Source organism: Lepidochelys olivacea (genome assembly GCF_965140295.1).
Source record: "Lepidochelys olivacea isolate rLepOli2 genome assembly, chromosome: 2".
NCBI classification, from domain to species: domain Eukaryota; kingdom Metazoa; phylum Chordata; order Testudines; family Cheloniidae; genus Lepidochelys; species Lepidochelys olivacea.
The window spans coordinates 7427793-7445135 of NC_140412.1; the positions used below are offsets into that span (position 1 = coordinate 7427793).

The following is a 17343-nucleotide window of genomic DNA, read 5'->3' on the forward strand; positions in this document are numbered from 1 at the left end:
TCAGCCCCTATCCATCAAGACCTTGATAATGCCCCCTGCAATGTCATAAGTCCTGCAAGCCTCTCTGGGAATATTTATTTAGCCACATGCAATCAGGCTACGATCAAAAAGCAGGTTGGGCTAAACAAGACTTAAAAAATAAGTATCTTGTGCTGGATCCCATGCTGAAGGTTCCTCGGTTTGACCTTCCATATTTATCTTGGTCAACTCTGAACCAAATCTGAACTAACCTTGGCAGATGCAGACATCTAATGCACAAATTGAAAATCAAAAACTTCCCAGTGTGCAAGTGTGATTCCCCACAACAGACCATCGAACATATCGCTACCTCCTGCCCAATTTATAAATATGAAGGAGGCATTACCGCAATAAATTCTGCTACCCCTGATGTAGCCATTTGGCTTGATCAACTTCAGGTGAAACTATAGTTGCTGCTCTACATCAGACATAGGAAAGAAGGAGAAGGAGAAGAAGCTCCTAACATAAGTGGGTGCATCTCCCATTGACTCCCCCACATTGGTGTGGGTTACACCCCTACTGGTTGTCCAGCAATTTCTAACAATTTACCACTTACACTCATTTTCTGACCAACTTGTTTCTAATGTGTAACTTACCACATTTATGTCACTGCTGAATTTGGCCCATCACATTCTCATTGGAGAAGAGGCCAGGGCTTGTTGTGTGCTCATAAGAATGGCCATGCTGGATCAAACCAATAGTCCATCTAGCTCAGTATCCTGTCTCTGACAGTGGTCCGTGCCAGATGCTTCTGGAAGTTGGAGGTTTAGGGACACTGGAGCATTGGGTTGCATCCCTGACCATCTTGCTAATAGTTGTTGATGGACCTATCCTCCAAGAACTTATCTAGTTCTTTTTTAACCCATTTATACTTTTGGCCTTCACAACATCCTTTGGCAATGAGTCCTACAGGTTGGCTGTGTGTTGTGGGAAGAAGCATTCCTTTTTGTTTGTTTTAAGCTTTCTGCCTATTGATTTAATTAGGTGATTCCCTAGTTCTTGTGTTATGTGAAGGGTTAAACAACACCTCCTATTCACTGTCTTCACACCATTAATGATTTTATAGACCTCAATCGTATCCCCCCTTACTCATCTCTTTTCTAAATTGACCAATCCCAGTCTTTTTGATCTCTCCTGATATGGAAGCTGTTCAATACCCCCTTATCATTTTTGTTGCCCTTCTTTTTACCCTTTCGAATTCTAATATATCTCTTTTGAGATGACCGGATCTGCACGCAGTATTCAAGGTATGGGCGTACCATGGATTTATATAATGGCATTATGATATTTTCTGTCTTATTATCTATTTGTGTCTTAATGGTTCTTAACATTCTGTTAGCTTTTTTGCCTGCCACTGCACATTGGGTGGATGTTCTCAGAGAATTCTCCACAGTTACTCCAAGATCTCTTTCTGGAATGGTGACAGCTAATTTAGACCCCTTTTCTGTGTATAGTAGGGATTATATTTTCTGATGTGCATTACTTTGCGCTTATGAACATTAACTTTCATCTGCCATTTTGATGCCCAGTCACCCAGTTTTGTGAGATCCCTTTGTAACTATTCACAGTCTTCTTTGGACTTAACTGTCTTGAATATCTTTCTATCATCTGCAAATTTTGCCAACTCACTGTTCACCCCCTTTTTCAGATCACTTATGAATATGTTGAACAGCACTGGTCCCAGTACAGATCCTTGGGGGACCCTGCTATTTACCTCTCTCCATTTGTGAAAACTGACCATTTATTCCTGACCTTTGTTTCCTATCTTTTAATCAGTTAGTGATCCATAAGAGGATCTTCCCTTTTACCCCATGATGGCTTAGTTTGCTTAAGCACCTTTCGTGCTCATCTTGGAGAACAGAATCAACCTGAGTGTTTATTAAATGACAGACCCCAGGTAACACAGTAATTCAGTAGCTAAAACAAGAATATAATCCCTGTCTCTCAACTTCTAGTCCTTTACCCACACTACTAGAGCATAGACCCATGAATCATACCTCCCCCTTACTGGATTTTCTCCTGGTGTGCTCTCAGCAACCTGTGCTCTCCTCACACCTGCTCTTCCTGTAGCTTTCACTACCTAACCTTCCGTTAAACCACCCATGCACCTTCGGCTCCCTCCCCACCCCTACAGTCGCTTCTGCTTGATGTTCCCATATGATATGCTCTCCCACTCTGCATTTGCCCTCCTTGTGGTGTCCAGGGCTGCTGCTCCCCCAAACTATCCCTGCATCTTCTCCCTCCCTCCCTGGTGTTCTCCAGAATTCCATGTTTCCATCCTTCCTAGACACTGCTTCAAGTATCTCTCCATCTAGAACAAGTATTAGTTGAACTGCCCAACTCAGGGTTTGTCCAAATATTCCCTAAGGGGCTGAAGCTGTGTTAATGTAAAACTCTACGTTGTTTTATAAAGGAGCACAAGCATTGTTTCTTCCTGTTGCCTGCCTGTATTGAGTGGTAAAGAAAAGGATGTACCAGCAAATGAATACTCTAGCGAGGGTCGCGGTAGCCTTTGTCAGAGAGAGAATGAACTGTGGGGCTGTTGAATGGCCAGACTAAAGCTGGCTGGAATGAAACAAAAGGTGCCTCACTGACTTTATAGAGATGCGATGGCCTGGCCATTCTCTGCAGATCCCCATGTTATTTTGTGCAACACAAATTGGGTCCAGGGGGAAGTCAAATAAGGCCAGCTGAAAAATATTAGCAGTGCCTTATTCTTGAATAAAGAACAGGAGGACCTGTGGCACCGTAGAGACTAACAAATTTATTTGAGCAGAAACTTTTGTGAGCTACAGCTCACTTCATCGGATGCATTCAGTGGAATGCTTATGCTCAAATCAATATATTAGTCTCTAAGGTGCCACAAGTCCTCCTTTTCTTTTTGCAACACAGACTAACACGGCTGCTACTCTGAAACCTGTCATTATTCTTGAATGTCATTATCAGCCTTTGAAGCCCAGGTGGATTCCAGCAGAGGAGGCTATGATCAGAACAGGTTTCACTGTAGTGGATGTAAAGTTTTTAAATTAAAGAAAGTATATTTAAGAGCAGAAAGGAAAAGAGATGCAAACGTTTATGGTAATAGGAGAAATAAACTCACAACTCTGTGTTGATATCACATAATAACTTTTCCTCTCCCTGGTCAATTAATTTAACAAATCTTTTTTCACTCTTCCTTTATAACAGTGTGTAGCTTAAATAATTTAACCTACAAATTTTGATGTAATCCTGTAGACTTTGTCCCTTATATAAAACAGATGGCTCTGATAGGGATTGGTTGCTGGGTCTCTAAGTCACTCTGGAGGAATCTGTGGACAGTGTTCCAAAGTTTTCCTCTTGTAAAGTTTCTTATAGCATGAGAAACCTTCCATTGATTTAAAGCTTTGTGGTCAGTCCCTTCTGATCCATTTTTCTGTGTACCGCTTTGCACAAGAAGTTTTTCTTTTCCAACAGTGATGTGCCACCAGCCAAGTGCATTATGGGTTTTTTTTCCTACCTTCCTTTGAAGCATCATTTATTGACTGGAATTGTTGGAGGCAGGAGGCCCACCTGGGTGAATTCATAGTATATCAGGAATAAAGATTCTGGTGTAGATACACCAGTGACTGGATCCATGCGAGAGAAGGCAGGATGCTGATCTAGCTGGACACACAGTCATGCTGGGGCTATCTCTAACCAACATTAAAGGGCTCACACAGAAAAGCCCCGTCTAACACTGGGTCAGGCTAGGGTTCCAGTGTTTCTTATGGGGCTAATGTTAGGTTTGAATGGTCTCATTAGATAAGTTCTTCAGGGCAGAGAATATCTCTGAATCCATGTTTGTAAAGCATGTTCAAAAGTGATGGTGTTCTATCTCTAAAACGGGGATCATGTTCCCATCTTCTAAAGTGCTTTGAAATCTCAGGATGAGAATTGTGATGTAAGAGCCAGATGTGATTATTGTTATTAAGTGATTTTTAATAATTTAATAATGCATCTGCCATCCCTTATAAAATCTACCTCCCTATTCCTCAGCAATGTCTGAAACACTAAAACATGCACAAAGTTGCTAGATGTTTTTGAGCAGTGATTGTAATAGACTATAGTTTTTTTTAATGATGCCCCCTCCCTTTCTCCCAACATACCCCAATGCAAACCTGAATATTTTAGCCCACAAGGGTCTTGAATTTTAAGATGCAAACTTCAAGGGTTCAGAGTACTCTTCTGAACCACGGATGGTTTCTGGAAGATGATCCAACACACACGCTGATTAAAAAATAATATAGTGTTGGTCCCAAACCCTCAATCTTCGAACCATAATGCTGCTGCCCATTGAACTAGAGCACTGCTGGCTGAGGCCTCCTTTTTTACTGAAAACCTAATTTTAAGAGGTCCTGCTTTCTTTGAAGTCAGTGATAAAATTCTTATTGACTCCAATGGGTGCAGGACTGGGTTTGGATGGATTTTGGTCAAAACAGTTACCGGGGGTGGATTAAACAACCTGGGAACTGGAACTAGGTGGGGAGACACACCCGCAGTGATCTGGGGCCTGAAACCATGTGTGCTGATGGCTCTGCTTTTCATCCAGCCCTTCTTGCTAATTGTGATATTCTGCTACTCCTCACTGGTGGTGGATTGCAAAGTTCTCAGTCAGGAGCGGTGGGTGGCAGGGACTGTGTTTGGAATTTCATTAATGTCCATCACCAAGCACTCATTTTTCCAGTTATCCCCAAATAGCTAACATCTAAAGGAGGGACTCCCCAAATCCATTTGCTAAAGAGGCTCTTGAACAATATTGCTACCAGAAAATAGATTTTAATGACTAGAGATTTTATTTTCAATCACTGAGCCCATGAATAAGGGAGAATGCTTTTCTTGTTCTGGGTACCATGGTGAGCAAAGACTATCTTGGCTCTTGTCGGGCTGTGTTTGTTTGTGATAAAAATAAGCTGCACATTGTTTGCAACTGTCATGTTATCCATTACTAAGTCTCTCAATGCTGCTTAGAGTATATTAAGTATAAGTTATGGGAGTCTCTACGGTGCCACAAGGACTCTTCGTTGTTTTTGGGAGAAGCCGTGTTTGTCAAACAGAGTGGAGTATGGCCCCCCATTATTTGCTGAAGAAGGTTTAAAAATAAAATCATAAATCTGTTTATTCTTACAAGGAAAGTATTGTTGTTATTATTGTTATTTATTTATTGTATTTATTAGCATCATTTTATTAGTGTTATTTCTGTATTATTACAAGTATTTATGAGGTACTCATCACTGTACTAATTGTCCTTTATAAGATATAAATATGAAAGGCAACTTTCCCATATACTAGAACAAGTATTCAGTGACCCCTGACTTTAAAGTGAGAGAAACATAGTAAAATAAGAAATTCCAGAATGGCAATTAGAGGGAAGGTCTGAGCAAAGAGTTCCATCTCGTATTCTCTCATAAATGAGGTAGGGTTTCAACTAAGGCGAATGTCCCAGGGAAGTGAATTCCAGAGAGGAGGGCTTGTTACTGAGGACTCCCTGCTTCCCAGCATGTTGGTAAATGTATAGACAAGCCGTCCTCTGATTAGAACTCTTTTGTCCCTAAGCCAATCAGAATGAAGATGATTATTAATGGCATAGCACAGACCGAGTACAGAATGATCCATCAGACAAAATGGTCAAATCAGTCATTCGTCATCATCCAAATAAACTCCTTTTGATGTGACATTCATTCTCCCAGAATCAATGTCCCCGGCATTAAAGACATTTGGGGTCTGCCTTGGCATTTAAAAAGGAGCTGCAGGAGACCAGGCTACAACAGTCTGTTCCACTGATAACATCTCTTCTGTAGATGTGTTGTCATGAACTAAATGCATGAATTAAAATGTGCTGTCTAGAGCATCATGCTGTAATATGTTTGCTTTTCATTTTCAATATGCCTATATTATCGCACCGTCTTGTGTGTTTGTTGTATAATGGATAAAGAGTGTGTGGTGTTGTGTTTTGTTTTTGTTTTTGTATTTTTTGCAGCTTGAGAACAAATACTTGTTTTCCCAAAGGAGAATATGGGGATTTGTAACAAGAATTGCAATTATTGATTTCTTGACTTTAGCATCATTAGTATGACATGATAATTCATATCAATTAGATCTGGCCGAATAGCGGAAAAGGCATTTTTCGGCGTTTTTGGCAAATTTGACTGATATTCATCACATTATATACTCACTGAATAATATTGCTGATTGAATGCTGCAAAACGTATTTCCTGAATATGGTGTTCTGTGAGTACTGGTGAAATTTATCTACTAATGTGTTCTTCAAATATGGTTTGACCAGCCCTAAAATAAATGTCATGATGTCAGACAGACTTCCTGTGAAATCAGATGGATAAAACCTGAGGTCTTTACTCAGATTTTGCCTGAAGTCAAACTCCCACTGACGCCAATGGGAATTTGCCTTAGGTCAGATCTATACTAGGAAAGGTTTGCTGGTATAACTATACAGCTTATATTGACAAAAAAGTAATTTTGCCCTTGTAGATTGTACCAGTTTCCTGAGTGAAATAAGCTATACTTTTTTTCTTGGTATAAGTACATCTGCATTAGGCTTTTGCTTGTATAAAAATGTCATAAAAATCACACCCATAAGCGACTTCCCTACCAGCAAATGTTTATTCTTTAGACTAGGCTTTAGTAATGTCAGAGTGAAATATAAGGGCTTTGGGATTTGGCCTGTTGAAATTAGACATGCAAAAGGCCTTTTAGGTCATGTAGTCCAGATACCACATGGATGAGCATCATAGTCTATTTATTAAATAGATAATAAAGTATTCTAGGAGACAACTAGTCTATGATTGTTCCCTATTGTATTTTCTCTTGTATTGTTTCTGGTCTAGTTTATTTGTCCAACAATAGTGTCCAGCTCTTTCCTTTTAAGTGTTAGGTTGCATAAACTAGGCAAAATCAGTCCTGTTTAGTATATACATAGGCGAATATATGGAAAACTCAAAGGGTAAAGCATCCCCTTACTCACTAGCCAAAATAACTTGCTGTAGCACCTTGGCATTTCTAGTAATTCAGATACTGTTCAAATACCAAGCAGATCTAATGCCGCTTAGCTTAGGAGATCTTGCAGGATTACTGCTCAAGGTCATACACAATCACTTTCTGCTGAATTGTTGGCCATTTTATTGGTTAGTAATGATTTTTTTACTTTACTTTTTGTCTTTTAAATACAGCAAGAGCGACTTCAGCTGGACAGGTTGAATAACCAGCTGTCTGATGCCATCCAGCGGTATGGAGCTGTGCAGAAGGTAATAGGGCTCCCGCACTTCCTTTCACTTGTTGATGTGTGGATTTGGAAGTATGTTGATCAACAGCAACTATGGACTCCCAAGAGCATGGAACTGGCCAACAGGGTGTCTCAGGTCTTATATAGCATGATTATTGTAACATATCTGTACTGTTATTGTGTGGCACAGTGTATTGGAAATACTGCAAAACCTTTAGTGAAATAGCAACATAGAAAATAATTTATTGATGAACTGGCTCCATCCCGCCTTGGCTGAATGTCAGTACTGCAACGGCATCACAGCATGGTGCAGCGTAGGGTAACACAAGAGCTGCAGGATGGCTTGTGTGGCTTTAGGAGAGCTGAAAGAGAAAAAGAAACTTTAGTGTGCAGTGTTGCTCTTACCTATGCAATTTAAAGGGATGCTGTCCAACATTGTGAGGCTTAAACATTGACCTACCTTGACAGCTCTGCTATATTAAAAGTTTAAGACCCTAAGGATTCCAGAGGCCTATAGCTGAATAGAAAATACTACAACAGCTCAAACTGTTAAATAAAGCAACCAAAAGCCAATCCTCTCCTTCTGTTTTCCCTTCCCACCTTATTCCTGGGTGACCGTCTCCATTTGCAAGGTTTCACCAGTCATCTCTATTGCTGATGACTCACAAATCTACTTCCCCAACCCTGTCCTTTCTCTTATTGTCTGTTTCTTATCGTCTGTTCCACATATGACAGCCTCAGAGGTAGAGCTGGTCAAAATTCGGAATTTCCGTTCCACAGGAGATTCTGACATTTTAAAAAAAGAAAAGGAGTACTTGTGGCACCTTAGAGACTAACCAATTTATTTGAGCATGAGCTTTCGTGAGCTACAGCTCACTTCATCGGATGCATGCCGTGGAAACTGCAGCAGACTTTATATACACAGAGAATATGAAACAATACCTCCTCCCACCCCACTGTCCTGCTGGTAATAGCTTATCTAAAGTGATTATCAGGTGGGCCATTTCCAGCACAAATCCAGGTTTTCTCACCCTCCACCCCCCCACACAAATTCACTCTCCTGCTGGTGATAGCCCATCCAAAGTGTCTTGGATGGGCTATCACCAGCAGGAGAGTGAATTTGTGTGGGGGGGTGGAGGGTGAGAAAACCTGGATTTGTGCTGGAAATGGCCCACCTGGTGATCACTTTAGATAAGCTATTACCAGCAGGACAGTGGGGTGGGAGGAGGTATTTTTTCATATTCTCTGTGTATATAAAGTCTGCTGCAGTTTCCACGGCATGCATCCGATGAAGTGAGCTGTAGCTCACGAAAGCTCATGCTCAAATAAATTGGTTAGTCTCTAAGGTGCCACAAGTACTCCTTTTCTTTTTGCGAATACAGACTAACACGGCTGTTACTCTGAAACCTGACATTTTAAAGAAAAGTTTTAATTTCAAACCAGAACGAAGACTAGAAATTTTGAACTTTCCTGCAGAAAGAAAATTCTGGATTTTTTGTTTGTTTGAGAACAATTGAAATGTTTCCTTTTGGTTATTTTGAAACAGAGCAGCTAGCTACCCCTGGCTCAAGGGGACTCCCTGGGCTTTCCGGATCCGTGACTCTGGGGCAGCTGCACAATGCAGTCTGCCCCAGAGCTGAGGGCCCCCAGGTTTCCAGACTCTCTGCAGTGGAGTTGGAAGCCAATAGCCTGAGGCTGTATCTGAGCCTCACAGCCTGGGTGGAGAGATTCAGACTGGGGGAACTCGCACTCGCGCTCTAACTATAGCTGTGTAGAAGGCACTTTGAAGTTGCGGCTCGAACCGGAGCTTGGGCTTTGACGCTTCGAGAGGGAGGATGGGCTTCCGAGCCTGAGCCCAAGCCAGAGCTGCACAGCTCTTTTTAGAGCACTAGCGTGAACCCTGCTAACCCGAGTCTCTCCACCCAGCTTCTGTGGGTTGTGTAGACCTATCTAGGAGCCACTGCTAGAGTCAGGTGTCCTAGGTCTTCCGAGTCAACATGGGAGTGCTGCCCTGGAGCTACGGACTGTGTAAGCCTGGGCTCCCCAGCAAACCGCTAGGCGACCTGGCATTTCAGCGGAAGTTCATTGAAACGGAACCGTTTCCACAAAATGCTTCCGTTTCAACGAACTGGCATTTCCCAGCAAAAAAGCCACTTTATCGGGAAAAGCCCTAGCCAGCCATACTCAATGAGGCATCTACCTGAGTGCTCCAAATCCTGTTCAAGCGCAGCCTGGCCAAACTTGAGCTCCTTACTTACCCTTCTTCAATGGGAGTTCCATGCGCTTGTGTTGAAAGTTGGGAAAAGGAGGATTTTGTGCAAATGAAATATTTGAAGCATACAATCCAGCCCTAACACTTGCATACAAGACGCTTTCTGTGAGGATGTAATGGACTTTTATTTATTTTTATTAAACACACACACAAACCAGTTATATTTCTGATGGGTACCAAAGAGGTACCATCAGGGTAAAAGTCAGGTATCTGAATAACAACTAGTTCTTTCTCTGGCCTTGATTTACTACTTTAACCTGTACTTAATTTTAAATGTGGGCTGTCCCACCCCTGCTTAGCAAAGCACTTTAATTATGTGCTTAGTTGTAAGGTTACGCTTAAGACCCATTAAAGTCAAGCATGTTCTTAAGTGCTTTGCTGAATTGGGGCCTTTGCTGATAACACACTATATCATTGAAGTTGAAAGCATTTATTGTTTTTTTTTAAAAACCCTCATTTACACAACACCATTGACACAGTTTACTTTTTTGCATGTGATGGTGGAAGTAGACTGGGAAGATTCACTTACTGTTTCTCTTGCATTAGAGGCAGGCTGTTAGTTTGGGTTTCCAACACTGCTGGAAAATGTTTTTTTTAAAAAGTTTCCATAGAATCGTAGAATATCAGGGTTGGAAGGGACCTCAGGAGGTCATCTAATCCCACCCCCTGCTCAAAGCAGGACCAATCACCAACTAATTAGCCTTTAAAGTGTGTATATAGAATAGCAATGCCACTGTATTATTTCTACTCATATGTCTCTTCATAGAACCTTTCCTCCTCTGTTTCAAAAATCTAAGTGCTGGGTCTAAATTAGATAGCACTGTCTCGTTAACTCACAAGTCAAAAATATCTGTGTAATGGGTTTGTTTGTCGTTAGATACATGTTCATCAGCATATTCCATCTGTGCTGTGCATGTGACTTTTTAAATAAATCTCATAGTGCCAAAATTAGCCGTTGCATTTTGTGAATGCCCGGTTGCGGCAGGAAGCTGAACTGGCTGGTAAATTGCTACTTACCCACATCCTGACTGTCATTTCTTAAATGCATATTTTGTCACCTTGTCATGCTTGAAGCTTAAATGACTTAATTCCTGAAAGGTCTACCTCTTCAAGGCAGTTTTTCCATTGCTAAACTACAGGGTTATTTTAATTTCTATTCTTTTTTTAAATGTAATGTGAATGAAAAAAGAATTTAATATGATTTCCTCCCTGCAATATTAGACCACTGATACATCAACGCCAATCCCTTTTTTTCTTCTTTGGCAGAAAATAGCAGAGAAGTCCAAAGCTTTGCTTCCTACGGGGCAGAGAAGCAGCAAACAGGTAGGTATGTGTGTTTGAAGTTTAGAGGGCAATAAATCAACCATTAATAAAGTGCTAGTCTGTAATCCCCTTACTGATGTTGAGTAGCTCCATTGAATTCAATGGGGTTGTTCCTCCTTTCAAAATTGTATATCATTCAGTTGCATGTGTCACCCTTGGCCAATGGCAATGATCGTAGAATCCTAAAAAATAGAAATGTTGAATTATCTTGTTCCGTCCCTGGCTAATACAGGTCTGTTCCCCACCATATGCTTTCTACTATTTTGTCCACTCTGAAATGTCTCTAGAAATGGACTTTCCTGAGGAGATTTTTTTCACGTCTAACTGTTTTTACGAGTAGGGAATTTTGCTGATACTGCATCTCAGACCTCAATGTTAAGGTGCAGTCGCCTAGGGAATTTCTACACTCCAATAAAAGACCTGCAGAGGCCTGGGTCAGCTGAGGGCCGTAAAACTGTAGTCTACATATTAATGCTTGGGCTGTCGCCCGGGCTCTGAGACCCTGTGTGAGGGTGGTGAGTGTCAGAGCCTGGGCTGCAGCCTGAGCCCGAATGTCTACACGGCTATTTTTGGCCCTGCAGCCCAAGGCCCTTGAGCCGAAGTCAGCCGACCTTGGTTCTGAGACTTGGTGCCGTAGGCGTTGTATTGCAGTATAGGTATACCCCTACTCTACATTATTTATGTATTTTACTTTCTCCTATGTATTTACACATATGCATTAAAGGCGCCTTTCCCAGGCTCTAAGTGCTTTGATAATTACTAAACATAATATATCAAAAAATGACTAATCACCAGCCAATCCCATAAAGGGACTTAGATGCCCAGAGCAAAATTCATCCTAAATGCAACTCCAGTGGCTTAAGTAGAGTTACACCCAGAACATAAGAAAGGCCACAATGGGTCACACCAATGGTCCATCTAGCCTAATATCCTGTCTTCTGACAGTGGCCAATGCCAGGTTCTGCAGAGGGAATGAACAGAACAGGAGATCCTCAAGTGATCCATCCCCTGTCGCCCATTCCCTGCTCCTGGTAAACAGAGGCCAGGGACACTCAGAGCACGGGGCTGCATCCCTGACCATCCTGGCTAATAGCCATTGATGGACCCTATCCTCCACAGACTTATCTAATGCTTTTTTTTTAAGCCCTATTGTAGTTTAGGCCTTCACAACATCCCCTGGCAATGAGGTCCACAGGCTGCCTGTGTGTGGTGTGAGGAAATGCTTCCTTCTGTTCCATTGGGTGACTCCGAGTTCTTGCGTTACGTAAAATGAAGTTGTCCCTCAAATTCTACATTGTGGCGTTCAGAAGAGCATGTAGGTGCCTAAAAGTACTACTGGAACACCAGAGCACCATACCCAACTCCCCACGTAAGTGTCTACATTTGAAAAAGGGACCCGGAAGTTTCCTTCGAGGGATTTTTGAAAAAGATTCCAGTCTGCCTGTAAACTCACATTTCCCCCTCCCTTGTTATTGTTCTTAGTTGGAGCTCTGACCACCTTGCTTCCTAAACTCCATCCAGCCCGTGTTTAACATCTCTGCATGTTAATAGCGCTGGTGCTTATCCATAAGGAATAGAGCTGTGAGGAAACCAGAAATCCCTTCCTGCAAAATATTCATATTTTTGAAAAAAAAAAAATCTTGCCAACATGCAAATGAAATGTTTCGTGGGAACGGTTTCAAGAAAAAAATCCATTTCAGGAGGATTGAGAGGGAATGTTTCAGCTTCCCAGCTTGCTTGCCCTGAAGGCTCTTGACAATTACACTCCCGGCGCCCCTGGGAGAAAGGGAAGGGCAAGGCATCAGGAAAGCAGAGCCACTGCCCTCTCTGGCTCCAGGATCTGGTGGGGGGAGGCCGGAAGAGAGTCAGGGTGCTCAGTGTCAGGCACCCCCCAGTAAAGCTTCTGTCGGTTTCACTAACCAAGAGAGAAATTTGACAGGAATCTTTCAGCCAGGCAGCCCTCATTTCAATTTTTGCCAATGGAGAATTGATTTCTTTCTTTCTTTTTTTTTTTTCTTTTTTTCTGTGCAAAACATACTTGTTGTTGCATAAAACTTTGGATTTGTGAAATGGCATTTTTCATGTCTAAAAGCATCTGATTTTAAAAAAAAAATTGACCATCTCTGCTAAGGAGCTGTTGTGAAGAGTGGGATAGATTCACAGATGATCCTGCAACTATGGAAAAGAAATGGGCTAGAAATTCATATTAATTTGCACGTTTCAAATAATTAAGATTCTGTGTCTGACTTTGTTGTAACTTAGTTGGTATTAGTTGGTGAGGTGTTAGTGTATTTCTTTAATCTCAGATAAAGCTGTCTTGTTAAATGGTTCCATTGGCTCTCTGCACCTTGGAATGAATATACTTTAATTGTGTTATTAAGTTATGTGTTTATTGCCTTGTGATGTCTTTTTTCCCCCACATTCCCCCAGCAAGTGGTGATCAGTCATGGACAGAGTATTGTACATGATCACAAAGGCATATTCTTGTATCTTAGTTGGCCAAATCCTGATTCCACTGAAGTCAATCTACAAACTTCTGTTGGTTACAATGGGAATACAATCTGGCTCATTGTGAATATGATATCTTTGGTGGAAACTAACACCCTAAGTCAAGAAACCATCCAAGTACCTGCTTAAAGGTAAACACATGCTTAAGTGTCCTTCTTAAATTAAGGATGCCTTCCTGGACTGGTTTAAACTAAACTGACCTCAGTGGAGCTAGCCTGTTTTACACCAGCTATGGATCTTTTGTGGACAGAAATATTAGACATATTGGGCCACATTCTACTTCATCAGTGTAGCCACACTGCCTTTTGTATATCACTGAAAGCAAATTTTAACCCACATCTTTTAAAGAAAATAGGTAACTGTTAGATCTTATCAGATTTGCTTCCGCTACATATTCTTCATAAACTAAATCCTGAACCCACAAAAGCCAATATTAAACAATCACTCGATTGAGATTTGGCCCTCAAAACCCCAGTAATTTGGTGGAATTGATCTAATATTCAAGAGAGAACTTTTATTAGCTTTAGGTGCTTTAAATGGTGAGCAAGAAAATTATTCAAAGCTGCGGTTAAGGATCTAAATGGATTAAGGGCCATTTCTTTGTCTCCAGTCAGGACTAAAAATTAAGCTGACATGAGATATTGTCCCCTTGATAAGCTGTGACGTTGGAGGCATCACCAGTCTACAGTCTACTGATCTGAATCTCAGGCACATTGAGTGTCCACAGCTTATATTCAACTTAACAGGAGCATTGCTGACAGCCCCTCTGAAAATCAGGCCATTGATTTTTAATGAGGATTGGTGAAATTATTTGAACCTTTATTCAAAATCTGAACCAGCCATTCCTGGAGAGTACTCAGCCCCTTGCAGAGTTGAGCCCAAGATGGCCAGCTCTGCCACTGCAGATCAATCATAGTTGATTTGTGGATGACAGTGATGACAGAGAGGATGACAGTGAAATATTTGCCCAGATAAAAGATAAAATTCCAGACAAGTGATTTATAAATAAGTTGAGAAATGTTATCAGGACAGAATAGATTTCCAAAGGAAGGAACTAGCATCATGGATACCAGAAGAATCCAGTTTGTATTACACAGTGAAAAATTTTAAAATAAATGTTCCATTTGTTTTACTGCTATGTTGCTACTGTGTTAGACATCTCACAGTCAGTCACTGGAGTGGATGTCACCAGTTGGCAGAATCCTCTAGTTCGTGGCGGGATTTCATGCTTGTCATGATTTGATGTTTGGCTTGTATATAACCACAGCTGAGACACAAACTGGGACTGTCCAGGTTCAAAGATAGCATGTTTACTAAGTGAAGCAGAAAAGATTTTTCGCTCTGGCTGAGCTTTTAGGGGCTGGGCTAAACATGTCTCAGCTGGAAGTCCCTTTTCTTCATAACTTACACTTTGCCAGTTAAAGTTGATGACTTTTTACTTCAATGCATGTGAAATGGTGGTTATGAAATGTCCTTTTGTGGAAATTCATACCGGCCAGGCCCACATCTTCAAAACATACTCGTGTACATACGCAGATTTGCATATGCCCAGCTTGGGTGCCAGCAATACCTGAGGTACGTGTGCTTGTATGTGCAATTCCCTGATGGACATGCTCAGATCAGCTTTGAACTTGTGTGTGCATATATTTGCTTCTATAATCCATCTGAGATCTTTTTGTTTTCTCCCTCTTTAAAATATACAAAAGAAATTAAATGTATAAAACTTGCTGATGTTAAAGCAGTGACTGTTATGCTTGATTTCCCCCCCACCTGCATAGGAGTCAGGAAATTAAAAAATTATGGTTCCCACAGCAACTGCAACTCGACTATATTGTGCATATTTTAAGGCTTTTAAGTTAACACCTTGTACAGCAATACAAAATGCAACATATGTGTAGGAGAGCTGATTTGTGCTCGTTTTGGAAATCAGACAGTGAATTTCCTGATGCTTGTGCATGGAAAAATCTCCATGATAATGCTGCCATAATGCAAAGAGTTGGTTCCCCCCCCCCCCAATTGCAATTTATTGTAACAGGTTTGAAAACTGATGACATCCCTGCAATCTTCTACTTGCACTGGTGGGCAGGCATACTGAGATGTTCAATTACCTAAATCCTAATGAGAGTCCTTTAGGGAAGTAACTAATTTCCTTTGCATTCCTTCTCTGGTGGCAATGATTTAAAGCAGTGGTTCTCAAACTGTGGGTCGGGCTGGCTGAGACTTGCTGGGGCCCAGGGCCAAAGCCCAGGCCCAAACCTGAAGGCTTCAGCCCTGGGAGGTGGGGCTAAGGTTACAGGCCTCCTGCCTGGGGCTGAAGCTCTTGGGCTTTGGCTTTGCTCCCCCCTGGGGTGATGGGGCTTGGGTGGGCTCAGGCTTCGGGTGTCCTGTAGTAATTTTTGTTCTCGGAAGGGGGTCGCGGTGCAATGAAGTTTGAGAACTCCTGCTTTAAAGGATGCAAAGTGAAACTTCAAAAGACTTTCTTTTAATGTATTTGAAATAATTAATGTTTAATGAAGTATTCTGTTTTGCTTATTTGGCTTTACAATATCTACCAAAAGACACTGGTCACAAGCTTAGACTCCTTTAACAGGCACATAAACACACTATCAAATGTAAAAAAACAAAAGCCAGAGGCAACTCCGCAAAATATGGCTGTACCTCCTTAAACCATGTAGCAAAGGAGAATTGAGAAAAAGTATCTTGTTCTTCTCAGTTATTACTTCTCATATAACATCTCCTTCCCCAAACACCCACTGAAAGAGGAGTCTTGCAGTGTGCCATAAATCATAGCATCATGGAAGTTTAGGTCTGGAAGGGACATCAGGGGGTCATCTAGTCCAGCATCCCGTGCCCTGCAGTGTGCCCTGAAGATAAACAAGTACAAGCTATGTTGGGGAGGTTGGATATTAGGAAAAACTTTTTCACTAAGAGGGTGGTGAAACACTGGAATGCGTTACCTAGGGAGGTGGTAGAATCTCCTTCCTTAGAGTTTTTTAAGGTCAGGCTTGACAAAGCCCTGGCTGGGATGATTTAACTGGGAATTGGTCCTGCTTCGAGCAGGGGGTTGGACTAGATGACCTTCTGGGGTCCCTTCCAACCCTGATATTCTATGATTCTATGATATTGAATGAAAAGGAGGAGTGAGTTCTAAAGCTGAAGGGCTCTCAAGTACCCTGCCATTCCATCAATTACACTGAAATGGACCAGAGCAGATCCAGCTTGAGCACCATCGCTAATCTTGAATGGGTCAGCATGTCAGCAGCCCCAGTGTATTCTGCATAGGTGAACTCTCTTCAGGGCTCCTTCTTTTGCTCAAGGTTCTCACAGAGTCTTCAGTTATTATAACTGGTCAGGAACTCGATTTTACTTATTAATCGACTGATAATGGAGCCCCTCAACAAGGATACTTCCTGACTGATCCTTGGAAAAGTTTGGAAGGGAAAAGTACAACTTTGTTACAAATAAGGAATAAAATGTAAACTGGAACTTTCCCAGAAATTGGCAAAATCCAAACTGACAGTTTAAAAAAAACCTGAAACACATTTTTGTTCTGGTGTTTTTAGAAAATAAAATGACTGTAATTCTGATAGTATAATGCCACCCTCTTTATTTCCTCCTTCCCACTCAGGGGAAGAGGATAAATACTACCACTGAACAGAACAGTTGCCAAAAAAAATGTTTGTAGTTTTTATTTTGTATGACTACTTGACCCTTTCTTTCAAGGGTTAATAAGTAAAATTTCTTGAAAAGACAGCTAATAAACCTCTGTTTACATTCAAAGAGATTATTTCTGCAAATCACACCAATTTATCTCAGCTTTAAATGCACTTCCCCCTTGCAGGAAGTGTGACTTGTGATTCTTTTGTGTGTGTGCACCTGTGCATTTGCACACTTGTCTATGCATGTGTGTGTGCATCTCTCTTTAAATTCCTCTTTGTTGCTGAATACAACAAAATTCTCATTTGGG

The 17343-nt window shown here is 41.4% G+C and overlaps 1 protein-coding gene across 3 annotated transcripts in view; it reads left to right on the top strand.

Annotated features, from left to right (window-relative positions):
• The window catches only part of LOC311516100 (t-SNARE domain-containing protein 1-like), a 698551-nt gene that overhangs the window by 356158 nt on the left and 325050 nt on the right, over positions 1–17343 (top strand). For all 3 annotated transcript variants that reach the window (XM_084619794.1, XM_084619795.1, XM_084619793.1), the window contains 2 exons: positions 7221–7295; positions 10812–10868. In XM_084619794.1, coding sequence (XP_084475920.1) covers positions 7221–7295; positions 10812–10868 — 132 coding nt within the window. The remainder of the gene's footprint in view (positions 1–7220; positions 7296–10811; positions 10869–17343) is intronic.